Here is a 13,661-nt window from a genome sequence, read left to right as displayed (position 1 = left end):
TTACGACTATTGTCCCCACACACCGAGGAGACATACGAGTTTACGAGTGTAAACAAGGCTTAAAACGCCATAGTCAAGTTCAGTTAGTCCCATGCGTTGGTTGGAATTTCTTGGACAGGGCATGAACACTCGGCTAAAGATGGAGATGTGTCACAATCTCACCTTCTGCAGCCCCGCCGTCATCACAAACTCAATAGCAGATCTCCACTTCGGCCAAACAGACGGGAGAAAAAAAAAAGGAACAATCGATCGATCTCACCCCTCATCACTGTGTATCATCACAATCCATCTGTGTATCTGGCTTCCAATCGTTTGTTGTCTGCAGGCTTTGCGGTTTTCTTCTCTTTTTCTTGTTATTTTATTTTCTTTCTTCCTCCTCCCGCATTTGCTTGGTGATCCATCAGCCCATTTACCTTATCACCGTGCCAAACCAGCCATTTAGGCACCCATCTGTCTGTCAAACTATATCTTGGCTTTCATTCGTCTAAGTTGCGCTCTGTCTACGCCTCCGCCTGTCAATCACGCAGCTTGCCTGAGCGGCATCATTGGCCCGCCTCCCACTGATGGCATCCACTTATGTATAAAGTCATTTTGTTTTTATTAGTCATTTTACACTGTATTAGCTTCTGAAACGTCACATTATGAGGTCTACTATTAAATGAGCGTTATCAAAAAATTCTACAAAGATAATAACGGTCACTTTGTCAGTGTTTTGTCATTCATTTGATAATACTAAAAGGTTTAGTCTGATTTAATTTCAGATAGTGATGAAAAAAAAAGTTAACACACACAATTTATGTGAACTGGTTTTGACTGTATATGGTTTGGATTTGACATCAGTGACAAAAAGAAAACTATTCTTTCTCTTAAATGGACATTCATGTTTTTTTCCACTGGATAACGATGATATTCTCGCCTCCAGGAAGGATTTCTTGCCAATTATTCCAAAATAATGGTGGTAAACTACTGCAGAACATTCATTTTTGTGTTGATATAATAATTTTTAATACAACAATAATAAAATCATCACTTTTGCAATGAAAACCACATAGTTCTATATCTAAAAACAAGAAAACAGTATTTAAGATACATGTTATTTGGACTGTAACAATATTGTGGCATTTGTGGTAATAATAAATAAAGCTTTATTAGTTTATTAGCTCTTTTGTTGGACTGCAACAGGTTCCACAGCTTCATTATTAGGGCTTCTCAAGCAATGGGGCGGTTCCCCAGGGAGGCACTGTGAACTGCCGGGGGGCCGTGAGAGGCAAGAAGTACTTTCAATGTTACTGCGGACCTGCCGATATGTACAAATTGATCGTACTAAACATGACTCTTGAGTACGCTTGTATGCTTCACAGCTCTTTATTTTGTAGCACCTGTGAACCTGGTTTTAATTTTGAGTTCAATCTGTACAATACAGATAATAAATGGATATTATCAGCTTCTCAATTGTATTTCAATGATAAAAAACATTTCTGTCCCTTTGGGTGGCATGACAGAAAATTGAGAACCACTGGTCCATGCCGTGTATAACGTATTTTAAATTAGTATATGAAGAGCGTATATGTGAAGTTGAGAGTGTGTTTTTCCTAAGATCCTGTAACACGCAGCTCGCTATCTTATCTGTGATCTAAATAACTCGCTCACAGCATCCAAACGGAAGCAGGTCACTGCTTTGGCTCAACGCAGTGCGGTTCAAGCCCCAGTGGAGCAAGCCAGACACTGATGTCAATGTAGTCAGGGGGTCTGGCCTCCCGCAGAGGCCCAATCAGTCTTATAGGATCAGTGACGGGCCCCCCTAGGCACCAGTGTGCCTTGGCCTGATGGATTACTTTCTCTTCCTGGCTCAGGTCAGAGAGAACCAGGCTTTGGCGCCTCACTCCATCTGTGCTGCCCAGGCCTCCTCCTGCATGCCTCGTGGTCACTCAAAACACAGAATCTATAACAGAATCTGTGAAAGTGTTACAAAGAAGCCTTCATGTCAGAACATTCTGGACACTAGTCCAGCCCCTTGTACAGAAACCACACCCGTGAGTCTATGGTAAATACTTCACAGTAGAAAAGTAAAGTCAAACAGAAGGTGAGTGGGGATTTCCTCTTGAGGATATTTGTTTCTTTCATGCTTCTACTGCGTTTGAAGCCTCTTAAAAAAACAAAAAAAAAATTGCCATGAATGGGAATTTTGCCCCAGGCCGTAGTGATGGATTGCAGAAGTGTTTTTTGTATAACTCTTGGTTTGGGCCGTGTGTGCCGTTGCTATCTCCCAGAATGCCAAAAGAAATTTCTAGATGATTCCACCAAGTTAAAAGGAGAGAGTTCAAGGAGATTTTTTGTTGTTGTTGTTTTTTGGATAAATGAGCAATGTGTACCAACAAGTGAAGCTTCAAAGAGAATCAGGAATTAACTTCTCCTTGTTTTACGAACAACAAATCCACACCTTGTTATTATTTGTACACTGTATATAATCACCTTCAACCAAGGAGTACTGCTCCGGTTTTGTTTGGCGTGGTATGGAACTATAAGTCCTTATCTGAATTGACATTGCAGTATCAACTCAGTGAATAGTGATGAAACTATGCAGATGAATCAACATTTTGCAAAATGTCCAATTTATATGCATACTGTATATATCTACATGCTACTCCTGCCATATAGTGTATGGTACCCTGATACAAAAGTACGTATCGGTTATTCCATCCCTGCAGGAGATTGGATTTGCAGTCACCCGTTCGTCTCTTTTGCAGAAGTCAGACGTTTGCATGATTAACAATCCTTTAAATTTATTTGGGATTTTCGGTAATTTACGCAGTGGCGACATGACACATACCTGTTCAAATGCCGCATATAAAAATACAGTCACCTCAGGGCACCTGTTTGAAGTTGGGGCCCCCAAGCCTTATTAACATCCTAGACCATGTCCACATGAATACGGATGTTTTTTAAACGCATATTTGTGTTTATGCATTTCAGCCACATGCAAACGTTGGTTGGCTTTTGACTTTGGCAACAGATGGCGTAACAATTATGCGCTGCTATTTTCACATTAGATACGTATAAATTCATGTGTGCAATGGCAAACATTATATTGCTGCTTTTAAACATACTCAAATACTCTTCGTGTGTTTAAGAAGAAACAAACGGCTACTTTTGTTTCACATTGACAAACAAAGGCGCCGTCATGGGCTTCGGAGGATGCTACTGCTGCTGTTTTGCTCTCTAAAACAGCAGCTTCAACCCTCCCACCAATGATAGGGATTTGGGTGAAGACCCGATCGGACTGGGAACGGGTGGGACAACTTCTGTTGTTACTGTGGAAGAATGGCGCTAGTAGTCCATGTGTGAATTAAAAATTAATGTTTGTTATAATATCCATGTCTGTGCGGACATAGCCTTAACTCACCCAATACCAAAGACATATTTATAAGCTTTTATAAACCCGAATGCCTGTCTTTTGAATTTCTTTTTTTGTGGTCGAGGCATAAAGGGATGATGACACAACTCTCCACTAATGGATCTCACTTCGGAGCAATTTTCAGCCATAAAAACAGCCACAAGTTGGCAAACGTGATTTTGATAAGAGATTGGGATTGGCTGGGAATTGAATGCGTTTAATGCGTCACTAGCATTTGTATTGATTTGGAATGACTTGTTATTGTAAGTTTAATTCCGGTATTATCATCACAACAGGCTAATTCCTGCTGTATACAGTATAAGAGTTATCAGGGGCCGTGTTCAAGTTGAACAATAATATCATTACTGTAAAACATGCTTGTGGATTATAGTTTGGTTATTGCTTAAATATGAGGTGTTGCTTAAATATGGAGGGAGTGCACAAATGCCAGAAGATGTGCGCGCGTGGGGGCTGCAATCCTGTGTGTGATGTGTTATGGTGGCATGACAGAGGTAAGACAGGCCTATATAAACATGCTGAGGCAAGATAGTGAAATTCACCCACTCTGTCCGACTTGTACACACATTCGCCGCCCTGTGTTTTGTGTTGCTTTTTTTTTCCTCTGCTAAATCCCCCTTGTTTGTTACTGACATTGCCTCCCAGTGTTTACTCCCAAAAAGCTGGCCACCCCTGATTTTAAAAGCCCCGGCAGGCACGGAAAGCAATCAAAAGCCTAACAAGAAGAATTTAACTGCAAGTGGACACAAAACCTCCCAGTATTTGAGATTTGGCATGCACGCCTGACGGTTTGTGTAGAGAATTAGGAGGCAAGCGGGGTTTAGCTGACAGTGTGTCGAGATAAAGGGTGATAAGCAGAGAGCACGGTGACCATAACACATGCAATCACTTTTGACAGCACGGGGATGTGGTTAATCTCTTCATGTCTCTATCACCACTCTATCTCAGTGGGTACCGCCATGTGCACGCCTGGCAATGCCGCCAACTGACCCAAATAGTGAATGCGGCCATTATTCCTCCCTCCCTGCGCCACGCTACTTCCCTCCCTTGGATTCCATTTAAGTTCCAGGCTGCCTTTATCAAAAACTAGGCTGTGAACTGCCACTCAAAAAATGGCATCGGGGCAAATTTTCCCTTCCTTTTATTGCAACTGGCCAGACATAATGTGCATAAATGCAGCCTATTTCTCTGGCAGGCTCCACAGAACGACATGTGCTTGCAACCCTGTGTGTTCTATTGAAGAGAGCATGCTCTGAAGGTAATTTTCTCCCGACTTTTCAGCCCTGTATAGAATGGCAAGCGCTTGCTCCTATGTAAATGTTTATTTTATGACTTTACTCTGAAAAGGAGACTCTACTGTAGGGAAATTTGACAGGTTAGGATGGACAAGGAAGCTCGCAAAAACCTCATCCCTTTATGGTCACCTTGTATTGAGCTTGGAATCACTGGTCACTGTTGTGAGTGTTGAAAAGGACCTTGAATGCCTCACTGCCAGGAAGTATAACCTCATGAATTCTCCCAGCCAGCCAGCCAGCAAAGAAAGAAATGAAATATATAAGTGCTTTAAATATTATTCATTCATTCATTCATTCATTTTCTACCGCTTTTCCTCACAAGGGTCGCGGGGGGTGCTGGAGCCTATCCCAGCTGTCTTCGGGCACTTTAAATATTATAATAAACAAAACTGTACACGTTTTGTGTAGACGCGCATGCCTTTTTTAAATGTGTATTATTATTTTTACTGAATCATTTTTGAAAGGTCATTATGCTCAACATTAATTGTTTTTTCAAACTACCGTATGGGCTGAGGGTCAAACGTTAATAAGAAAATAGTGGCGTTAAAGGGAATTTTTTGTTACTAACACGTTAACATCCCCAATCTATGTACAGGATATATGTGTTTTTGGGTACTTATATTTTGGTGTATGTTTTTTTATATATCATATTTACCAAATTACATACTGGATTGACAGAAGATTCTTTGGGATACATTGTGGTAGTCTACAACCATGAATTTCTTTGTATCTGACCCTTTCAATCATTTAGGGCAGACTCCTACTCAACGGAAAGATTCACATTTACTCTTCCCTCCACACCTTCTTTTTCTCCAGTTGAGCTATTTTCCATCCCCCGATGCTTGTTGGGAGTGATTACTCTTACCGTTGAACGAGGAGCTGTGTTTGCCGCAACTGTAGTTTCGCGATACCCGGGCCATAACTTTCACTGAGAAGAAATAGCTACTCTCTCCCTGCATCCCATTTATACGCCATATCTTGTCTCCGTGCAGGGAGTTCCATTACTCTGGAGCTGTCGGAGGTGGTGGGGGTGTAAAGGTGCGAGGGAGGGTAGATGAAAAGAGGCGATAGAAGGTTACGGCTGTTGCTGTTGCTAGAGATGCTCTCCCTTTTGACAGCAGGGTGAGGCAGCAACATGTCAGGGCTGAGATGTAATCAAATTTATGATGTTTCACCTCATCAGAGCAGGAAGTGCAGAAGAGGGAAAAGACAGCGAGTCCCAAATAGGAAGGAAGTGACAGGGAAATCATGACCCTAATACATTTGTTTATGACAAACTAGTACAATTACGTTCCTGTCCTTGAAGTCTGCTGTCTCATTTATGTTTTGATTGGATTTTTAAAAACAAATATTTAGAGTAGGCCGTCATATTGCATTGCAAGGCTAGCATACAAGTAGTAAACACATCCTCATAGTTTTATTATGGTGAAAATATTATGGCATGCATAATTTCCGTGAACTATTTGCGAACAGCCTTAAAGAATGATGATATTCAAGCACTGCAGCGTTATGCTATCCCCAAAGTCTTCCTTCTGACGCTGGCTACAGAGTGGTAATCTCACTAGGTACTCCATGTTGTAAGATGGACGACTGCCATCTTTTCTCCAGCAGATAAAAGCGTGTTATCATGATGTAACGCTGTGCAATTAGCCATAGATGACAGGAACAAAGAAGTCAACGTGATGTGGGCCGGAGGGGAGGGGGGGACTTGATGGTCCAGCAAAACATGAAATGACGTCTCAGCGGAGGCTCTCCAAAGGGGACCTGGGAGGGTTGACAATGGCGGCTTGAGGCCTTTACCTTGGCTGTTTAGTAATCTTGGCATCCTCTCCTCATTCCATTACCCTTGTCTTATTCCGGGCCTCTTCCCAGGTGGCAGAGATCATCAAGATATACAGTACACACAAAGGATGTGCTCGTGTGCAAGCAACGCAATGTGGGGAAATTGTGTGTCTGTCTTCCAAAGCATTATTTAAATCTATAGTGGGATCTACAGTGGAAATGTCAAAGCAGAACAAAACAAAAGTTGGATTTCAAACCATGGGACGTGAACTAATCATGAGATGTCAGTTCAGTTCGGTTAATGCATCTATTCAATCAATCAATCCATCCATCTTCTTACGCTCATTCAAGGTCAGGTTGCGGGAGCAGCAGCCTAAGCAGGGGGAGCCCAGACTTCCCTACTTTGTCACGCTCCTCCCAGCAGATCCAGAGGCATGCCCAGGCCAGCTGAGAGACATCGTCTCTCCAATGTGTCCTGGGTCTTCCTCAATCCTATTTAAAGACGATCCCAGCCACACTCGAAAAAAAATCATTTGTGCTGCTCGGGTCCCCCCCTCCCATGAGTGATCTGGGTGGCAGTCGTAAGCGGAGACCTCTATTCCATTAACCTGGTTAGTCTACTATAATCGCCGGGTGAGTGATCTACAAAAGAAATCACTGCAAGGGTCTCTAATGAGCCACAGATTAAAAAACATTGGCATTAACAACTGTGGCTGTAGGCAACCTTCTGGTGTAGTATTTTATTAACTCTTAACTGGATGGGAGTAGCTGCATTTGAAGCGAGTGTCTCATGCACTCAGCAGCTTAATTATTTATCTCTGCGTGCATAAAATGTTGCTACATTTTTGAATTCTCTCCAATTATCACCTGCTTCTACATCACACTGGTTGAGGTAAATAACTTTACAACATTTATGCTAATTGGATATAAATTATCACCCGTCAGAGATTTTCAGCATGCTTTATTTTAATTATATTTTGGTTTATTATGCAGTGGTTAACTTATCTTTATACTTTATTATTTGGTTCCTATGAAATATTTTGAAATGAGTATGAAAAGTAGAAACATTTTTGGAAACCGTGTCAATCACTATTAAACGCAACATAGAAACATACTTGCACTTTTTGTTCATATGTAACCTTGTACTTGAGGCATCCCATTGAGAGGCTACAACAGGAGATGGAACAGTCAAATTCAGACACCCTCTCTGAGGTTTGCATCACTTCTTGGAAAGGTCTTGCAAACCTTTGCTCAAGGACAGCCAGTACCTCCACTCATGACTTCCATTGAATAGCCACACAAATCGTCCACTTTATTGTCAGTTTGAATGCAAACGGCACGGAAAATGCATTATGGAACCGATTTCCCACATCAGCAACTATCATTCTCTGGCGTGCTCCATGAGGAAATTAAGTGCATGTTTTACATTACAAGGAACTGTGCATTAAAAAAACAAATTAGCTGCAAAGATGCTGCAGTACATGTTTATGTGATCACATGCTCAGTGTGAGTGGACCAACAAACCGTGCCTCTAAACGCACCGCCAGTACCACGCTTGCCTTAAGCTAACTATCAATATTTACTCGCTGCTTTGAATATAAAAATAAAAAAAGTGTGTGCACAAGTGGTGAATTGAATTTGTCCACTGCTGTGCTGAGTAAACACTTGCAGAATATTTTGTTATTTTGTCAATTATGTGAAGAAGAGCTGGCGATTATGCAATTAACTCAATTCGGTGGTTAGGATTCTATTATTCTTTCATTCATTTTATTATAAAAATGCATGATTCCCAGCTAGTTAACACTATTATGTGTGGTGGTGGGCTTCAATACAACAACATACAACACAACACAACAAGGAAGACTTCAAACAGTGGACTTCAAAGAGGAAATATTGCTGCTTAACATGATAACATTGATAGAGGAACTAGCATTTCTTTGTGGATAGAGAGTCACAAGAAGATTGTTGACTCGTGTTTTTGCAGTAAAACAGCAGATACTTATAGTTTGGCAACTTATGGCTATCTTAAAAATCTACCTTTCTATTAGCTTGTGTACCCCCATCTGTTTTGGTTTTGCCGAATCTCATTGGGCACCTGTAGACATAACAGCAACGTGTGAGCATTGATGAGCGGTGATGTTGTTTGCACACGTTCAAATCCGTGATCCGTCTTCCGTCTCTCCTCCTGTGCACCATCTGCATGTTGGAAGAAGGGAAAACAAACAGGAAGCATCACTGTCTGCTCATTACCTGACATGATAGATGGAGGGAGTGCCATTCAACGTTTGTGGATGGATGCATGCCTGGCAAGCCACGCTTGGAGAATAGCAGGAAGTCATCTCCAGGAACTTCCTGCTCGTATGCAGCCATGTGCGTTTGGCGAGGGGATGGCGCTTGTGGGACGCGGCAGTGCTTGGAGAGCACAGCAGGCAATGCTTGCCGACTCTGTCACCATGCTGGCCAACGACCATGCGTGGGAATTGTCCAAGTCTGACAGTAAGATGTGAAGTGGCGCCATAATGAATCAAACAACATTGAATCCCGTGTAAAACTTTCAAGAACTGTGCAGTACATGTTGGAATTCAACTTCCCCTCAATGAACTGCAGCTTCCTCAGTGCTGGCAGCACTCGTGTAACCCCAAAGACACATTATCTTTGTACTCACTTGTGTTGACAACTACGAAGACGATAATCAATAATGTAGTAGATAGTAAATATATGCTGCTGTACTATGCAAGTGTTTTTTTTTACAAAAATATCAAAGCGGTAAGTCCACTTTTTAACACAAACAGTAAAACCGACAAAATTCTGTTTTCGTGCCTGATGCGGAGGCAGAAAAGACGACTAACTGGCGATTCAGTTCCACTGACCACCTTCTAATTTGCCTCATCGGCGCATGCTGGCGTCTCCTTGACAACATAAGTGCTGTTTCATTGTGTCGGCATGCAAAGGAGGAGATGATGCTGTAGCACTCTGATGACTCGCGGCCTTGGTCGTAATCAGCTAAACATTCAGTCTCTTCCTGGAAGCGTCCTGTTTATTTACAACCCGCCTGTAAAAAGCTTTGCACGCATCTGCATGTGTGCACTTACTGCATGTCTCTGTGTATGTTTAATGCAAGCTTCTCCGCTCTCCTGATTGTGCCTGTTCGTCTTCTTGTCATCAGATAACCGCAGAGCAGTTCTGGAACGATCCCGCTCTCGCCACAACACCAACCACCAAGCTCGATGATGTGGCCAAAGAGGAACTGGAGGACGGCATCCTGTCACTGTGTCCCACACTCATGCAAACACATGCAGGCAGCACGTGCACCATGCCTTACACACGGAGTCGCAATATTGTCCACCTTTAGGTCATTCAATGGAAGCAAAAAAAAAAGGCTGCCATAAAGGTGCTATGCTGCTTATGACAAATACTAGCCCACCACACAGCAGGATTCATGTTGACACGCAAAAAAAACCCAGAAGATGGAGCTTTCCAAACGTAAGCGCTAATACTTCAGAGCATGTGACTCTCACACCTCCATTTTCGACAGGATGGGTTTCATTTATCACGCACGTCCGTTTTGACAGGATGTATTTTATTTTTACATACCTCCATTTTTGACAATTTGCTTTTTATTTGTTCCCACACTTCCATTTTGACAGGATGTAGTTTGTTTGTAAACACTGCCGTTTACTTGGGACGCATTTTATTTTTACGTACCTGTCAGGATTGATTTTATTCATCACGCACCTCCATTTTCCGACATGATGCATTTTATTTTTTTACACACCTCCATTTCGACAGGATGCATTTTATTTTTTACACACCTCATATTTTTGACATTATACATTTTATTTTTTTACACACCTCCATTTCGACAGGATGCATTTTATTTTTACACACCTCATATTTTTGACATTTTATTTTCACGCATTATTTTAATGTACCGACCCTGTTGACAAGATCAATTTTATTATTTACTCAGGATGCATTTTGTTCTTTATGCACCTAGATCAAGGCCAAGTACATTATAACTATAGCTGATAATTAAGATTCCTCCGCTGCAGCCTGTAAGCGTCTTTATATCATGGAACAAAACGCATCATGTTCTTCGGCGATGGTGAGCCACAGGGCATATTTTATGCATCAATTTGAAAACAAGGCAAGAGTTTAAAAAAGAAAATAAAGCAACTGAGAAATGAGAAAATTAGAGCCCGGGCTCCCTGGTGGGATGCCCGTCGCAGTAGCATCTCCCAACTAATGAAGTCTTAAACATTCAACAAACAGAATGCGCCTCGTGCTTGTTGGTGTTTAAAATAATAGAGCGCAGACTTGGTGACCACAGTTTTAGGGAACAGAGCCTAGGCCGCATATTCATATATTCATGCCTCGGGTGCCCCGGTCTATCCGACCGCCGGCTCGCTGCCCTCAACTGTAAGCAGATGCTGCAAACAACAAGCAATGAGTCCACGGCCAGAGTCAAGATGCTTCTTGTCTCAGCCAGTCAGCCTCCAACCACCAGCTCACAACACAAATGGGATTCCATAGGATTCAGTAGGATAATCCATCAGAATAATGTCTTTCTGTCTTTTTTCCTGACTAAAAATGCAATCATTTGAGCTGAAGGTGGAGCCATGATGCTTGGAGGTCATCAACTGCCCCCCCTACGATTGAAGATTCTCAGTGTTGTAACTATTAGGGCCACAATGAAAAGTGATTACCAAAAAAAAAAAGTTGTAAATCTATAACAATAACATTGCTATTGTGCAAATAAATGTTTCAGCAACACAGTGCTCATTTTACAAGAATATTGTTGCAAATGTATATTAAACATGATGCATTATGTTCCTAATATTGCAAATGCATTCCAGTAAAATTAGAGGATTTTTTTTGTAAAAACAAAATTAATTTTTTTTATTTGCCTCAAATTTTTCTCTTAGCTTTGTTTTTCCTGAAAAGTGACAAGTTCAATTTAATAATATTGCCACTTTGATTTTGTTTTTCTTTTCTTCAATGTGTTCTAAAAAAATAAAGAATAATAATAATGAATAAAAAATACTGATAAGATTTCTTTTCAAGTTTGTTTGTGTCTCCTAAGATTACATAACAAATTACTACTCTCAAAATTTCTCGTAAAAATTTTACAAAAAATAAAACTTTTTTCTTGTAACTCTGTGATATTTTCTTGTAAAATGACTCAAGTAGTTACAATTTTAAAGTAATTCTATAACTTTTGTCTTTTCCGTGTGGCCCTAATAGGGTTTGCATATTTTTCCTTTTTAATGTTTTTTTTTTACTCCACACTGCAAATGTATGGTGTCATACTTATTATTTTGGGTTAATTTGACTGGACTTTTTTTGTCTTTCCGAATGTGCCAACTTTTAATTTAACAAATATGAGACCATATTTAACAAAAAAAAAAAAAAAAGTTTAAAAAAAAAAAAAACATTTATTTTTAAAGCTTGTGTTGATATTTTAAAAAGGGAGCATCACTCTCTTTGGGTTTGACAAATAGTGTATATACATTGTTAGGGCTTGTTTTGTATTTGATCCATTGTGCGATGGAATTAGATGAATAAGGTTCATTGTGGCGTGAGGGATGTTTATGTCAGGACAAAGGGGAGTTAGGTGGTATTTCTTATGCTCTAAAAAATATATAACTTAAAAAAAAATTGTGGTTGTTACTGCTGCATTTGAGTGCATCACGTAGAAATGACCATACGTGATATAAACAGCATTCAAACCATAGCTCATCCTCCCTAAAAAGTGTTTGTATTCCCTTCCCAAATTGTGTTTTAGCATCTTGTGTTTTCTTATTGAAGATAGCGAAAATTGTCTCATTAGTCATGTGTGTTGTGTTCAAGGACCACCATCTTTTAGATTCAAAGACAACAGTGTGAAACCTCCAAAAGGTGTTAAAAAAGGTGCCATTAAAAAAAAAAAAAAAAAAGACGATGGGTGGCAAGCACTTTAATTAAAAGAGAGGAAAGGGGGGGGGGGGGGGGACTTAGCGGTGTGGTTTGCAGTCACTTTACCTCACAAGAGAAAAGATTTGCTCGAGATGTGTTTTTCTGAATTCAACATTGCCACTAAGGTCTTCTTCAAATGTGCTAAAGTTGGGCAAATAGTCCCCCAGCTGCCTCTTTTTTTGAGTTGTCACTGCCGACCAAACAGGACTTTGTTTGGTGGCCATGTTGTGCTCAGCTGCTGCCAACCTTCTATGTTGATTGGTCTTGAAAAACATCATGCTACCTTTGTATCCCTGACAACATGATGGGAAGGAAAACAGGACAATGCGCCCTCTCCTTCCACAGAATATGTAATGGAATATGATACTAAATAATAACCACTTTTCTTTTATAAACTGATTCCTGGAAGTCACACTTGATGTTTACGTGTGTTATTACGTTCTCTTCCATGCACTCTCCTACCACTTTGGTAGGAACATCATCACTTTTCATTCAACACTATCTCATTGTCACTAGGCAGACGTGACATGCATTCAAAAACACGCTGAACGTCTTTATTCATGTCTTTATCATGCATATATTTTTGGAGTCAGAAATCCAAAGAAAAACAGCCATCCAATCAATTTTCTATGCCGCTTATCCTCACTTGGGTTGCGGGTATGCTGGAGCCTATCCCAGCTGTCTTTGGGGGCGAGAGGCGGGTACACCCTGGACTGGTCGCCAGCCAATCGGCAAAGAAGAACATTCATTCATTTTCTACCGCTTATTCTCACGAGGGTCTGGGGGAGGGGGGGGGGGGGTTGGGGGTAGGGGGTGCTGGAGCCTATCCCAGCTGTTTTCGGGCGAGAGGCGGGGTACACCCGATTTCTACTGAATTCTAAACAAAATTCTAAAAATACAATTTAACAACAAAAATAAATAAATAAAAAAACAACAGACAAAAAAATGGAAACATTAGCAGTCATAGTCAAAATATTGAAAAAAAATAGCCTAATAAATAAAAATTACAAGAATAATATCATATTCATTCATTTTCTACCGTTTATCCCAGCTGTCTTCGGGCGGAGGCAGGGTACACCCTGGACTGGTGGCCAGCCAATCACAGGGCACATATAGACAAACAACCATTCACACTCACATTCATACCTATGGACAATTTGGAGTGGCCAATTAACCTAGCATGTTTTTGGAATGTGGGAGGAAACCGGAGTACCCGG

General features: G+C 40.9%; 1 protein-coding gene across 6 annotated transcripts in view; it reads left to right on the top strand.

Annotated features, from left to right (window-relative positions):
* The window catches only part of diaph2 (diaphanous-related formin 2), a 391,673-nt gene extending 378,506 nt beyond the window's left edge, over window positions 1-13,167 (top strand). For 2 of the 6 annotated variants that reach the window (XM_058076542.1, XM_058076541.1), the window contains exon 30: window positions 9,656-13,167. In XM_058076542.1, coding sequence (XP_057932525.1) covers window positions 9,656-9,720 — 65 coding nt within the window. In that variant the 3' untranslated portion in view covers window positions 9,721-13,167. The remainder of the gene's footprint in view (window positions 1-9,655) is intronic. The other 4 variants (XM_058076539.1, XM_058076540.1, XM_058076545.1 and 1 more) reach the window with 3 other exon arrangements.
* The last annotated feature ends 494 nt before the right edge of the window (window positions 13,168-13,661 follow it).

Source organism: Doryrhamphus excisus, chromosome 6 (assembly GCF_030265055.1).
Source record: "Doryrhamphus excisus isolate RoL2022-K1 chromosome 6, RoL_Dexc_1.0, whole genome shotgun sequence".
Lineage (NCBI taxonomy): Eukaryota > Metazoa > Chordata > Actinopteri > Syngnathiformes > Syngnathidae > Doryrhamphus > Doryrhamphus excisus.
Note: the sequence above shows the minus strand (reverse complement) of the source record. Positions and strands in the feature narration are given on the sequence as shown.